Raw genomic sequence first — 12,924 nt, 5'->3', positions numbered from 1 at the left:
ATAACACTCCCTACGTCCATCAGCGTGAACTATCGCATGTCCGCCATGACCTGCCCGAAACCGGAAGTGACGTCATTTTGCGGAGATGTAGTTTTTTGTTTGTTTGGTTTTTTTTTTTACCATCGGGGCCTTTTTTTTTTTTTTTTTCAGTTCACTCATCCTTTATTTTGTAGTGTCAACATTAAGACTATGAATCACAGGACTTTAATCTGAGAAAGGCAAATTTGACAGCAGCTCCCCTCTTTATTTAATCCAAGAGCACTTTTGAGGATGATGGCAAAATACCATCTGTAGCAAACCTGTCAGTTCATCCAAGCAGCTGAGAAAAAAGGGAAAATCCCCCAAAACCAACCCACCTGTACTGCACCATGTAGGCTGAATGTAAACACCTTTAGGTAATCTGTTCTAAATTTTGTTCTATGTACTGCACTCAAATTCATCAAGAGAACACTCATATTTAAATAACCCTTATCCCTAGTCATCAGCATCAAGACAAACCTTAAAATATATTATTTCTGAAAAGGTAGCACCGTACTCCCTCAGCTCTAGAAAATATGGAATGAAACAGATCTATTACAGGAATTAAAGATCTTGTAAACTATGTAAGAAAATTTCTAGCGTTTCTATCAAAGATATGTCTTCAGAATTATATTAAAAGAAACACAATTAAAGAAATGGCTCAAGAGTATTGCTCCATTTCATGCTCTCCAGCAGGATCTTATAATCAAAGTGAACAGTGGAAGAAGTTGAGGCCCCAAGAAGGGGTCTCTAGACTCAGATGTGTTGTTCTGTAGGCTTCTCCTGGTAAGGTCAGTCCTGCTTGGAACGCTCTGGGTCATACTTAATTAGCAGGCGGAGGGAGGCGAAGCCGAACAGAAAGGTCTGGATAAACCACAGGCACTGAGTGGTCTTGTCCTTGATGCCTTTGTTGCTGCACAACTTCAGTGCAACCAGGGCCTCACAAAGATGAATAGCACAGGTCAACCACCACCCTTTGTACAGTAGATCATGATGGTTATACGCAAGGTTTTTGGAGAAGGTGCCAAATGGACCAAGAAGCTCAAATGGGACTACATCTGGTGCAAACACTGTGCAAGCGAAATATATCAGCGCCACTGACAGGGTGACCATCCAGAAGAGACGTGCTCTCTTAAAATAATCGCGTCCATCACTTGTAGCCATCGCTACTGCTACTGCTGCTGTAGTTGTCCGTTGCCCCGTACAAATATCTCCACCATCGGGGCCTTATGAGCCTATACTTGTGTTTTTAAAAGTTTTAAAAGTTATGTTTGACTTTATGACTTTATGTGTCGTTTCTGGGATGCTTAGGACTCATATTGCACTGCTGGGAATAGTTTATTTTGATGCATATGCTGTTATTTTGCAAATTTGCATTATAATATTTATTTTTGTTTTTCCTGCAGTATATGAAAATTGGTGTATTTCAAAAATAAAACTATGAAGACACTTAAAACAAATTTCCTGTGGTGGGAAACTAGTTTGTGCAACTTTTTTGTATTTAAAGTTTTGAGGGATAAGCCTCTTAAACTTCTCTAACTAGAAATATATGTTAAAAAAACAAAAACGATTTTCAATTTTTTTGTAGTTTATTGCACTTTTTTGCAATTTATGTAATTACTATGCACTTTATGCATACATATTATTAAAATTTGGGCTGTAATGGCTGTATTCATGTATATCAACATCAACATGGCACTACAACATGTAAAAATATAATATAAGCTCTGGCGGACTTGGTTCTATGGTAGTCTTAAAGGGTTAAAAAGCAAAAAAAATTATTTAATACAAAGGCAATATGAGCAGAGAGCACAACAGTGTCGAGGGATTGGCTGTGTTAGCTCAGTGAGAGAGTTATTTGTAAAGAAAACAATTTTCAATAGCAGTCAAAAATTAATGTGTACACTTATGTCTGCATTTTTATTTTGTTAAGTAGAAGCAAAATTAAAAGTGCTGGCATGTGTCTGGCCATAAAGAGAGTACCAATTTGTTTTTTTGGTAGTCAATGACAGGCTTCAGTTAGTTAAGAGTGAGAAAAAAATGTGTTCACATTTGCAGCTTTTTCTTGCTATACAATATTTGAAATTAAAAAAAAACCCCACTACATTTTCAGAAATATTTGTGGATGTTTCCTTGTTTGTTTGTTTCTTGTGTAACCGGTTTCTGCTTCATCCCGCTGCAACAGTTCGGCCCAAACAGACTCCTCGACTCTGCGTTGTGTTGTGTTTTTAAGAAGACAAAGAGTCTCTGATCGATCGTTGCCACTTTGTTTCCTGAATGGAAACAACGGTGTTTTATCAGTGCACAGGCTCGTCACACACCACTCCGCACAGCACACTCTAGTATGGCTACGGCAGACTGGCCGCGATTACTGCAGCAATATTACAATTTATAATGTACAATAAAATAACAGCAACAAACACTGTTACACTTGTACTACTTAAACACTAAAGTGGGCCTCACATGAGATGTCAGTGCCAGCAGTGGCACTGTCATCTTACATTATTTTCACCCTCTTCGTTGTAAATGTTAAATTCACCTTGAAGAGGTGACTGATCAGAAAAAAAAAATGTACACTACATTAAAATGATGGTTCCCTCTAAAAGGATAAAGTCAAGCACCCAGATCCTCACTTTAGGCATCAAAAGTTACATTTTTCCTTTAATACTGAAGACTCACAGATTTTACCAGGTCTTTACACACACACACACACACACACACACACACACACACACACACACACACACACACACACACACACACACACACTGCGCATTATTTACATGTCATTGCTTGGATTTGAAAAAAACTTTCTCCATTGTCAATAGATGGACAAGGAGAGAGCTCGAGCAAGCTGGTTTGCATTGTCTGCTCACGTGAAGATGTTTATTACACGGAGTCTTCTTAATATTTTTATCTGTTTTATTAATGATTTAATTAAAATGTTTTGACTTTTGTACATTCTTTTTTTGTCTTCACTGAGACAAGTTTCTTTCTCCATTTGACGGATTTGACCCACATTTCCAATCTATTAGAATGAACTTCTGTTTGCCATTTCTTTGGGTTTTCCTCAACAGTGTTGCATCTGAGTACTTAGAAAACCTTACAGCTGAGTAATGTGTGAGCAAATGCAATTAATTTTTAGTCTGTCTTCATTCAGTCTTACTGAGATTGACTATTTTTCCTTGCTGAGCTGTCTCGCTGTAATATGGAAGTTTGATTTGTGGTGGAGCTGTAATCTGCAAATACAGTCTGCATCTCCACCTGTTCATTTATTTTTGAGGCTGTTCATTGGTTTCCTTGAGTGCCTTGCAAAAGGTGCTTACACCTCTGGTGCAGTGGTTATGTTATTCATACTACACACAGGTACTCTCTAGTATAATATGTACATGCAGTGTTTCATTTTACAGTATACTGCAATGATCGTTCTTCAAGGTAATTTGAACCATCAGACACTTAATACCCTTTGAATTGTTTTTCTGCGCCAGTTTGAAGTTTGAACATTTCCAGTTTAGAAATATCTCTATTTATAGAAGGAAAACTAAACTAAAATCAGGCTTTATTTGATAAGCATATGCTGGCATCCATGAATGAAATTTAGACGCAGACACTCTCCCATGATGCCAGTGGTTTTACTTGGAACCCCTGTTGGTAATGACACATGCGGTTTTTCAAACCTTAGCTCATGATTAATAGTAGGTAGGTCAGCTACCACCTCCATAGAGAACAACCTCCACTAGGGTTTAAATAGCTGGGACTCTCCACCTTTTTGTTTTTCAAGCTGAACAAACCTCTTGGATGAGAAGTAAAATGTTTTAAAGGAGTCCAGCTGCCTCTCTTAAGACAACCATGACCTGATTGACTAGGAACCTACACAGACATGGAGTCAGCATGTCTTGTAGATTTCAAACGATATGCAGATAATATAAAGACTGTATCCAGTCTTTGTTTATCTTGGGTCTGTGTTTGTATCCTTCCCGGTAGATAGAACAGTTCATTTTACCTGAGATTTACTGCTTAAAGCACATATGATAAAACACTAAATGGATCCAGGCAATCAAGATTTGAGACTTGCAACATAAGAAAATGTAATTTTTCAGAAGCTGACCACGCTGCAGCTGTCAGCCAGCGACCAGGACAGCGAGCCGGGCGAGCTCATCTACCGCATCACTAAACAGACGAGCCTGGGACACCTCGAGCATGCTCCCCTTCCAGGTAGACCAGACCTATATGTCAGTGTTTTTAGAAAGGATGCAAAAGTAAAGATGAAAGCCAAACTAAACCAAACCAAACTTTTCCCACTGCTTTGTGAGTAGTTGGCATCCAACATGCAAACTGCAGATGACTATGGCAATCTGATTGCAACCAAAGCAATCACAATTATGTTTTTGGTGCAGCAGACCCTGATTTCACCTGGCAACCACCACAAACCAGTGGCTTTACCCCCAAAGTTGCCAGGGGTGTGCAGCGCTGTGGTCCATTGAGCACCTCTCCGGTTTGAGCCTGTCCAAAGACATGCTTGTCAATTGGTGATTCTAAAGTGCCTGTTGGTGTGATGGAAGTATTTAAAAAAGGGGGACGGGAGCTGAGCCGAGGAAGCATTCATGCATCAAATACCAAGAGAGTCAGGGGAACACCGGGGAGGACGACAACAAAACTAAAACAGGGAGCTAAGAACTTCACTACTGTATGTTTTCAATGTTTTTGTCTCTTTTTACGGAATCAAACTCAAAGTAAGCTTTAAACCCTGCATGGTCGTACTCTCTCCTGCACTCCATATTATCCTTTGTTGATCTACACACGTCTGTTGCTGCCACGGACGTCGCACGCTCGTACATCATTGTCATGAGACACTCTCACGAAGAAAATGATGAGGATTAGTAACGCAGTAATGTAGCCTGCTTACGGGAAAGTAACAGTAATCTAATTACCTTTTTTGCAATAGTAATCCCTTACTTTACTCGTTACTTGAAAAAAGTAATCACACTATGCGGTGTTGCCCATCTCTGGTCCACATACAGAAAGTATCATAGAAAGATTTAAGGTATCGTGCCACATTTGACCTCTGACCTCTTGTTCATGGTTAGTAAATTAAGAGTAAAAGTGAAAGACAAATTTGAAACTTTGTTACTTACTACCGTTGTTTGGAATAGATAGGAATATAGGGATTTATATATTTTTATTTAAAGACAGGACTCACATGTTTTCATTTCTAGTCTTTAAAACCTGTCTCTATCCATCTAGTATTAATTCTTTCTGGAATACAAGTATGTATATTATGCACACACACAAACACACATGCAGCTATTACCTATTTCTTGTTTTTATACCTAAGATGAATTATTGTTGAATGAAGACATTTTTCAAACACATGTAAAATGTGGACAATTGTGTTTATTGGGTAAAGGAAAAGGTAGAAGGGGGGGGGGATAGAAAGAATGAAAGAGAGAGAGGAGAGAAAACCCCAACAATCCCCTCTGAGCAAGCACCAGGCGACAGTGGATAGGAAAAACTCCTTTTAAAGTGAAAGAAACCTAAAGGAGAAACCTATGGCAGAACCAGGCTCAGGAGGGGGCAATCAACTGCCGGGACTGGTCGGGGGGTGAGGGTGAAAAAAGAAAAAGGAGGGAGGGGAAGGGGGGAAATGAAGATGGAATAGAGGTGGAGGAAGACGAGGTTACATGAGGTGAGAAGCAGCAGTGTCCCTCCTCCAGAACCAGTGGAAGCGTTTTTTCTTCTTTTTCAGACACTGTTCCACGAGCACTTTTTTCTCAATGATGAGGGTTTTCAGCTCATCCATTGTTTCTGTGTTTTCTTTCTCAAGTTTGCTGCATCTTTTCACCATGTCTTCTAATTGTTCTTGTTTTTCTTTAAGCTTGTCTTTCAGTTCTTTAACTGTTGCCTCCTCTATTCGCTTTGCCTTGTGCACATCTGTGTGCATGTCTTCCAGCTGCTGGTTTCTCTTCTGGATTTCTTGAAGTCTACACTGCAGGTCTTTATGTGTTTTCTGTTGTTCTTGCTTTTGCGCCTGGATTTCAGTGTTTTTGTACTTCAAGGTCTTAGAAAGTTCCTCAAGTTCGGTATTTTTGCTCAGCATCTCATTGATGCTACTCTGTATCGCTGAGCATTGTTTTTCCAGTTTTTTCTTTTCTCCTTCCAGTACAGTTGTTTTGTACTTCGTTTCGTTATACAATTCTTGGAGTGCTTGATTTTTCCTCTGGAGATTAAGTTTTTCTTCTTCCTGTTGTATTTTCTGTTGGTCTTTTTCTTGAAGCACCTCTTTATTTCCGTGCACTTTTTTATCAAGCCTGATTTGGAGCAATCTGTGTTTTTCCTCCATCTCGTCAAGCTTGGAGTCCATTTCCTTCTGTTTCGTTTCCATTTGCTTCTTGTCTTGAAGCAACTGTTGACTTTTGTGCAGAGTTTTGTCATGCTTCACCTGCAGAGCTTTGTATTTTTCCTCCATGGCTTGGAGGTTGCTCTGCAGGTCTCTCTGCTCTACGGGCTCTTGTTTCTTGTCTTGGCGGATCTCTTTATTTTTCTCCAGAGCTTCATCGAGTATTACTTGCAAGCCTTCATTTTGTTTCTCGATGTTCCTCAGCTTGCAATCCATTTCTTCCTTTTGTATTTTCTGTTGGTCTTTCTCGTGAAGCAACTCTTTATTTTTGAGCAGTGTTTCCTCAAGAGTTATTTGGAGCATTTTGCATTTTTCCTCCAAGACTTCAAACTTGCGGTCCGTTTCTTTCTCGAGCATTCCATCTTGCTCTCCCTCTTGGATGAACTCTTTATTTCTGTGCACTTTTTTATCCAGCTTGATTTGAAGCAATCTGTGTTTTTCCTCCATCTCGTCAAGCTTGGAGTCCATTTCCTTCTGTTTCATTTCCATTTGCTTCTTGTCTTGAAGCAACTGTTGACTTTTGTGCAGAGTTTTATCATGTTTCACCTGCAGAGCTTTGTATTTTTCCTCCATGGCTTGGAGTTTGCTCTGCAGGTCTCTCTGCTCTACGGGCTCTTGTTTCTTGTCTTGGAGGATCTCCTTATTTCTCTCCAGAGCTTCATCAAGTATTACTTGCAAGCCTTCATTTTGTTTCTCGATGTTCCTCAGCTTGCAATCCATTTCTTCCTTTTGTATTTTCTGTTGGTCTTTCTCGTGAAGCAACACTTTATTCCTCTCCAGAGCTTCATCAAGCATTACTTGCAAGCCTTCATTCTGTTTCTTGATGTGCCTCAGCTTGCAATCCATTCCTTCCTTTTGTAATTTCTGTTGGTCTTTCTCGTGAAGAAACACTTTATTTCTCTCCAGAGCTTCTTTAAGCATTACTTGCAAGCCTTCATTTTGTTTCTCGATGTTCCTCAGCTTGCAATCCATTTCTTCCTGATGTATTTTCTGTTGGTCTTTCTCGTGAAGCATCTCTTTATTTTTGAGCAGTGTTTCCTCAAGAGTTATTTGCAGCATTTTCAGTTTTTCCTCCAAGACTTCAAGCTTGGAGTCTGTTTCTTTCTCTAGCATTTCTTGTTGCTCTCTCTCTTGAATGAACTCTTTGTTTCTGTGCACTGTTTTCTCAAGCTTGATTTGGAGCAATCTGTGTTTTTCCTCCATCTCGTCAAGCTTGGAGTCCATTTCTTTCTGTTTCATTTCCATTTGCTTCTTGTCTTGAAGCAACTGTTGACTTTTGTGCAGAGTTTTATCATGTTTCACCTGCAGCGCTTTGTATTTTTCCTCCATGGCTTGGAGTTTGCTCTGCAGGTCTCTCTGCTGCGTGGACTGTTGCTTCTCTTCTTGGTGGATTTCTTTCAGTTTTTCCAGAGCTTCGTCAAGCTTCTCTTGGAGCTCCTGATTCTTCTTGACCATGTTTTCCTGTTTTATGCTCTCTTTTTTCTCCTTTTGGAGCAGATCTTTATTTTTTTTCAGAGCTCCATCAAGCTTTTCTTGGAGCTCCTCATTCTTCTTGAGCATTTTATCCCCTTTAATGCTCTCTTTTTCCTCCTTTTGGAGCAGATCTTTAATTTTTTCCAGAGCTCCATCAAGCTTTTCTTGGAGCTCGTGATTCTTCTTGAGCATTTTGTCCCCTTTAATGCTCTCTTTTTCCTCCTTTTGGAGCAGATCTTTAATTTTTTCCAGAGCTCCATCAAGCTTTTCTTGGAGCTCGTGATTCTTCTTATCTTGGAGAGCCAATTGTTTCTCCTCAATAATACTTTCCCTTTCCTGAAGCTGGTAGGATAATTTTTCTAATTCAGCGCTCTTTCTCTCATTTTCTTCTGTCAGGATCTTAATCTTTTCTCTGTTCATGAGATTTTCATTCTCCATTTCTTCCAATCGCTTTTCCTCTAATTCCACCTGTTCATCCCAAGGAAGAGAGCTGATATAAGGGTCTAGGGACTCATACCATGGAATAGAGCTGGGGTCAGCTTCTTGTCTTTCTTGCTCTTTCTGAGACATGTTGGAGTCTGTATACCGTGAGTACGAAAAGGATCCAAATGTTTCGAAATGATTTACTGGTGAACGTTTGAATGCTGCTAACATAAGTGCTGCAAATAACGGACTAAAAGTTGTACATCCTCACCCCTATTTAAGGATTTGAGGATCAAAGCTTCAAAGGATCAACGCTTTAGAAGCCTGTGACATCAGAATTCCATAAGCCAATGAGGTTGTCACATGACATTTTTGAATGAGGTCATGTTTTTGTATGAATTTTTTAAATAACATCAACATTCCGTAAGCCAATGAGGTTCTTACATGACTTTTGAATGAGGATAATTCTTTTGTGTTAAAAAAAAGTGTAAAAAGTATTATTGCAATAACATAAAAAGTGAGTAAAGAAAGTAAATAAAAGTACAGTTTTATTTATATAGCACCTTTCAAGACAAATTCATTGTGTCTGAGTTGTATTGGTAACTCGTTGAAGTGTTACTGGGTATCATAACTAGACAGTTTGCGCATACAGTGAGTAAAAGCATTGGGTGGACTGAATCAGGTTAAATTCAATCGATAGAACTGAGTGGAGTTCTATCGATTGTATTGATCAGAGAGTTAGAACAACAACTAAAGGAAACTTTCATTAATCTGAAAGGAACTAATATAGGTTAACAGGTAGCTGATACAAATCAGGATTTAAAACCATTTTTGGTTTGTTTGTTTTTCCGTTTGACTCCTTGTTTTATTCAATATTGCAGTTTATATGATAGTATTATGGGTTTGTTAAACTGTTCCATGTGAAAATGTTGGGAAATGAAATATCACAGGTGGAAATCAATGAAAGTGGAAATTCAGAAGAAATTCTGTCCTTTTCCTCATTACTGCACATCATAGATAACTATGTAATGTGTCTGTTGCACACTTTGTATGTCAGGAATAACCATAAATGTGTTGTCTTACAAACGGCTGTATCAGGTCTTTGCATCCACAATAAGCGAGGATAACAGAACTCCTGGAAAGCAAAAAAAAATCTGGTTCTTGTTTTTAAGACAGTCACCTTTAGTTTCACGCTGAGTGATGATGGATTGTTGCAGACGAACCTGATTATGTTTCCCACTGGGTTTTATACTTCAGAGGCAACACAGAGTAAAGAGAAGCATTGTTATTTCAGTGTAACTTTAGTCTCAGTTTAGTTTTATCGCCTTGCAAATTTGATAAGAGCCAAATTGAGGAAACAAACTCAGCGTGTGGCCAGAAAATGCCATGGTGGCTTACAAACACATGTCAGAACAAAATATGAAGGATAAGACATCACACGTATAACGGAAAGAGACGCAGAAGAATTCATCTCTGAAATTTCTCACTTTATTGAACTGGTATTTGCCCGAGACCACCGGAATTGGTGGGATGGACACAAAGAAAATCAGAGGTAGACAAAAATCCATCAGGAGGGATCAGGAGAGAACAACGCTCTGCCAAGCCATTCCCTGCTTCAGAGTTTTGTAATTTTGCACCTGCTGTCGCTTTAATCTTAAACTAACGAGGTTGAAATAGACTCACAGTGGTTTCTGCTTCTTAATTAGACAGATTTATATCCCTTCATGTGCTTCTGTCTTCTGTGCTTCACTGTCTGTGATCATGCTCGAGCTCATCTTCAGTCAGTTATCTTCTGTTTGTTTCCTGTTTAAAGGTCAAGGATCCCACCTTGACCTTGCCACCTGCCTGCGGGCCATGGACGCCCAGGTTTGCAAATACAATAACTTGAAAACGAAGCAATGTTGTATTTTCAAATTGATACCATAGATACATCTAGTACAAGTCTCGAAAAAGTTTGCATCTTCGTGACCTTGACCTCAAGGTCGGATGCCAAGTCTTATCACTTGAGACTGAGGTGATGCAGGGTTTTGAAATTTATTCTATATGTGCTACTAAGAGGCTGAAGGATAACACTGATATTTTTATATTTTCATGGAGCTGCTCTCAAAGCTTTGTCATCTCACCTCAGTTCCTATAATTCAGTCCTGGTCCTGCATCACAGTGTGTGGTGTGGAATAAAACTGTGACAGTGTCAGAAATTTAGCTTGATCATCTGAGCGTAGCTGCTGCTGCTACTAGCCAGCAAACCGAAATGCAGCATGTAGTGATGCACTGACGCTGGCCCCTCTGTGAAAAACCGGCACACAACCAAACAAATTTGGACAGCAGAAGCCGGTGATGTGTGCTCTAACTTCTGACTGAAGCAAGGAGAACACTGGATGGACAGACACAGCCAAAGATTTAGATTTCAGGTAGTAGGCATTTGGTACACTACATGCATAAAACCTGGTGTCCTTCCCATATTTATTAAATCCAGGTCTCACAGTGTGGTGATAATAAATTCTGTAGAAAGTGAGTAGGCATTTAAGAAAAAAAATATATAATTAAACTATTTTTGATGTTTAATAGCCATAAAGTGAGAACAGTGGACACTGAAGAGAACGTTTTCTAATTTATTACCTTTAATTGGACCCCAGCAGAGGGCTGAAACATCAGGATAATTCAGGTGTGTTTAAATGAGCTGCGTGTTTGCTCAGCAGAACTCTGGTCGAGCAAATTATGTTTTAAAAAGTGGCAGCACATCCTGCTCTGCCTGAATATTCTCCAGCAGACTAAATGTGTCTGTGTGAAGTGCGAAAGAGAAGCTCCATCACTGTTTGTTCCGAAATTAGCCACTCCACCTGCACCTGCTGGCTTGCACACCTCATCGCAATGCAGCGCTCAGGTTACATGGTAGATGTGAGTGAAGTTGGCCCCCCCACCTTCTTCAAATCCAACAAAAGTGGTATCAAACGTTTGTGCTATGTTTGTGCTGGTTTGTGCTGCTAAAATTGTCATTTGTGCTGCTTCTGTTTTAAAGGTATTAATGAAAATGTAAAGGTCAAATGGTCAACCAGCCCCCCCACATTACCCAAATCAAACAAAATTGATGTTAAACGTTTGTGCTACCTTTGTGCTGGTTTGTTCTGCAAAAATTTTTGTTTGTGCCACTATCATTTTAAAGATATTAACACAAATTTCTAGAGGTCAACAGAGGTCAACCAGCCCCCCCCCCCCCCACACACACACACACATTAATGGAATCAAACAAAATTGATGTCAAACGTTTGTGCTGGTTTGTGCTGCAAAAATTTTTGTTTGTGCTGCTATCATTTTAAAAATCTTAATAAAATAACATCTTGATGCGTGCTTAATCATCCAGGTAAGTAAATCCCAAAAGGTTGATTCTGTTCATCTGGACATTTTCAGTTGGAGAAACGTTTCATCACTCATCCAAGTGACTTCTTCATTCTCAGCTGACTGCAGGTTTCCCCAACCTTATAAACACATGTGAGTGAAGTTGGTCCCCCTACCTTCTTCAAATCGAACAAAATTGATGTCAAACATTTGTCCTGCATATTATTTTGTTTGTGCAGGTTATGTTTCCCTAATTTTATAAACAGTACATGTACAGTGAGAGAGAGATGTTACATCTGTCTTCACTTGCATCCCAGTCATAGAAGCGTTGGAGGTAGTTCTTAAGAGATTACAGGATCACCCCAACCTCAGCAACAGAACCACTCTCAGCACTGATCAGTTGTTTGCTTTTGGAACTGTGTCTTAATTCCACCTATTTTGCATAAGGGTCAGTACTACAGGCAGAAACCTAGGTGTGCCATGGGTTCCCCCAGGCCCCTGGTCAAAGTCACCAAACCAGTTCGTAAGCAGGTACAGGTGTGGCCAGAAGGGTCCTCAGAGGCACTGCAAGACTGCTTTTCCACCACAGGCTGCCACACATGACAGCACCACAGACTTTCAGGAATATACAGAAACTGTCATTGCCTACATCCCAAAATGCATCGTTCATGTCACAGAGACCAGGACTATCACTGTCCGGGCCAATCAGAAACCATGGCTCACAGGTCAGGTTTAAATGCTCCTAAGGTTGAAAAATGCAAGCCTTCAGAGCTGGGAATTAGGTGAGCCTAAGAACAGCAAGGTCAAACCTGTCACGTGGCATCAGCTACAGCAAAACTTCAGCAACAGCAGAGATACTTGGAGGCAGTGGCAAGGAATACAAACCATCACAGACTACAAGCCCACTCTGCAGACCGTGGTGAACAAATCCCCACAGTGTGTGGAGATCCCTTGCCAAAATCAGTACCGCTGTTCCCACATGCCTCAAAGCCTCCACCATCATTACTGTACCCAAGAAGTCATCGACCTCCTGCTTTAAGGACTACCGTCCTGTCAAACTCACCTCCATCATTATGAAGTGCTTTGAACGGTTAGTCATGCATCAAATCAAATGATCGCTTTCCCCCAACCTGGATCCATTTGAGTTCGCATACCGGTCAAAACGCTCAACCGATGATGGAATTTCAACTGCCCCTTACTGCACTGGGTTCTGCAGGAAAAAATGACAACGGGTAGTGAGAGCAGCTGCACCTGCCTCATCTGGAAGGTCCTCTCCA

The 12,924-nt window shown here is 40.1% G+C and overlaps 1 protein-coding gene across 1 annotated transcript; it reads right to left on the bottom strand.

The window, feature by feature from the left end:
* Positions 1 to 528: 528 nt before the first annotated feature.
* LOC134635066 (transmembrane protein 254-like) lies at positions 529 to 1,210 on the bottom strand. The gene has a single exon (XM_063484583.1). The coding sequence runs from the start codon at positions 1,180 to 1,182 to the stop codon at positions 811 to 813; it is 372 nt and encodes a 123-aa protein (XP_063340653.1). The 5' UTR covers positions 1,183 to 1,210; the 3' UTR covers positions 529 to 810.
* Between the last annotated feature and the right edge of the window lie 11,714 nt (positions 1,211 to 12,924).

The sequence above is a fragment of the Pelmatolapia mariae genome, linkage group LG2, assembly GCF_036321145.2.
Source record: "Pelmatolapia mariae isolate MD_Pm_ZW linkage group LG2, Pm_UMD_F_2, whole genome shotgun sequence".
Taxonomy (NCBI): domain Eukaryota; kingdom Metazoa; phylum Chordata; class Actinopteri; order Cichliformes; family Cichlidae; genus Pelmatolapia; species Pelmatolapia mariae.
This window is presented reverse-complemented; position numbering and strand designations above follow the sequence as displayed.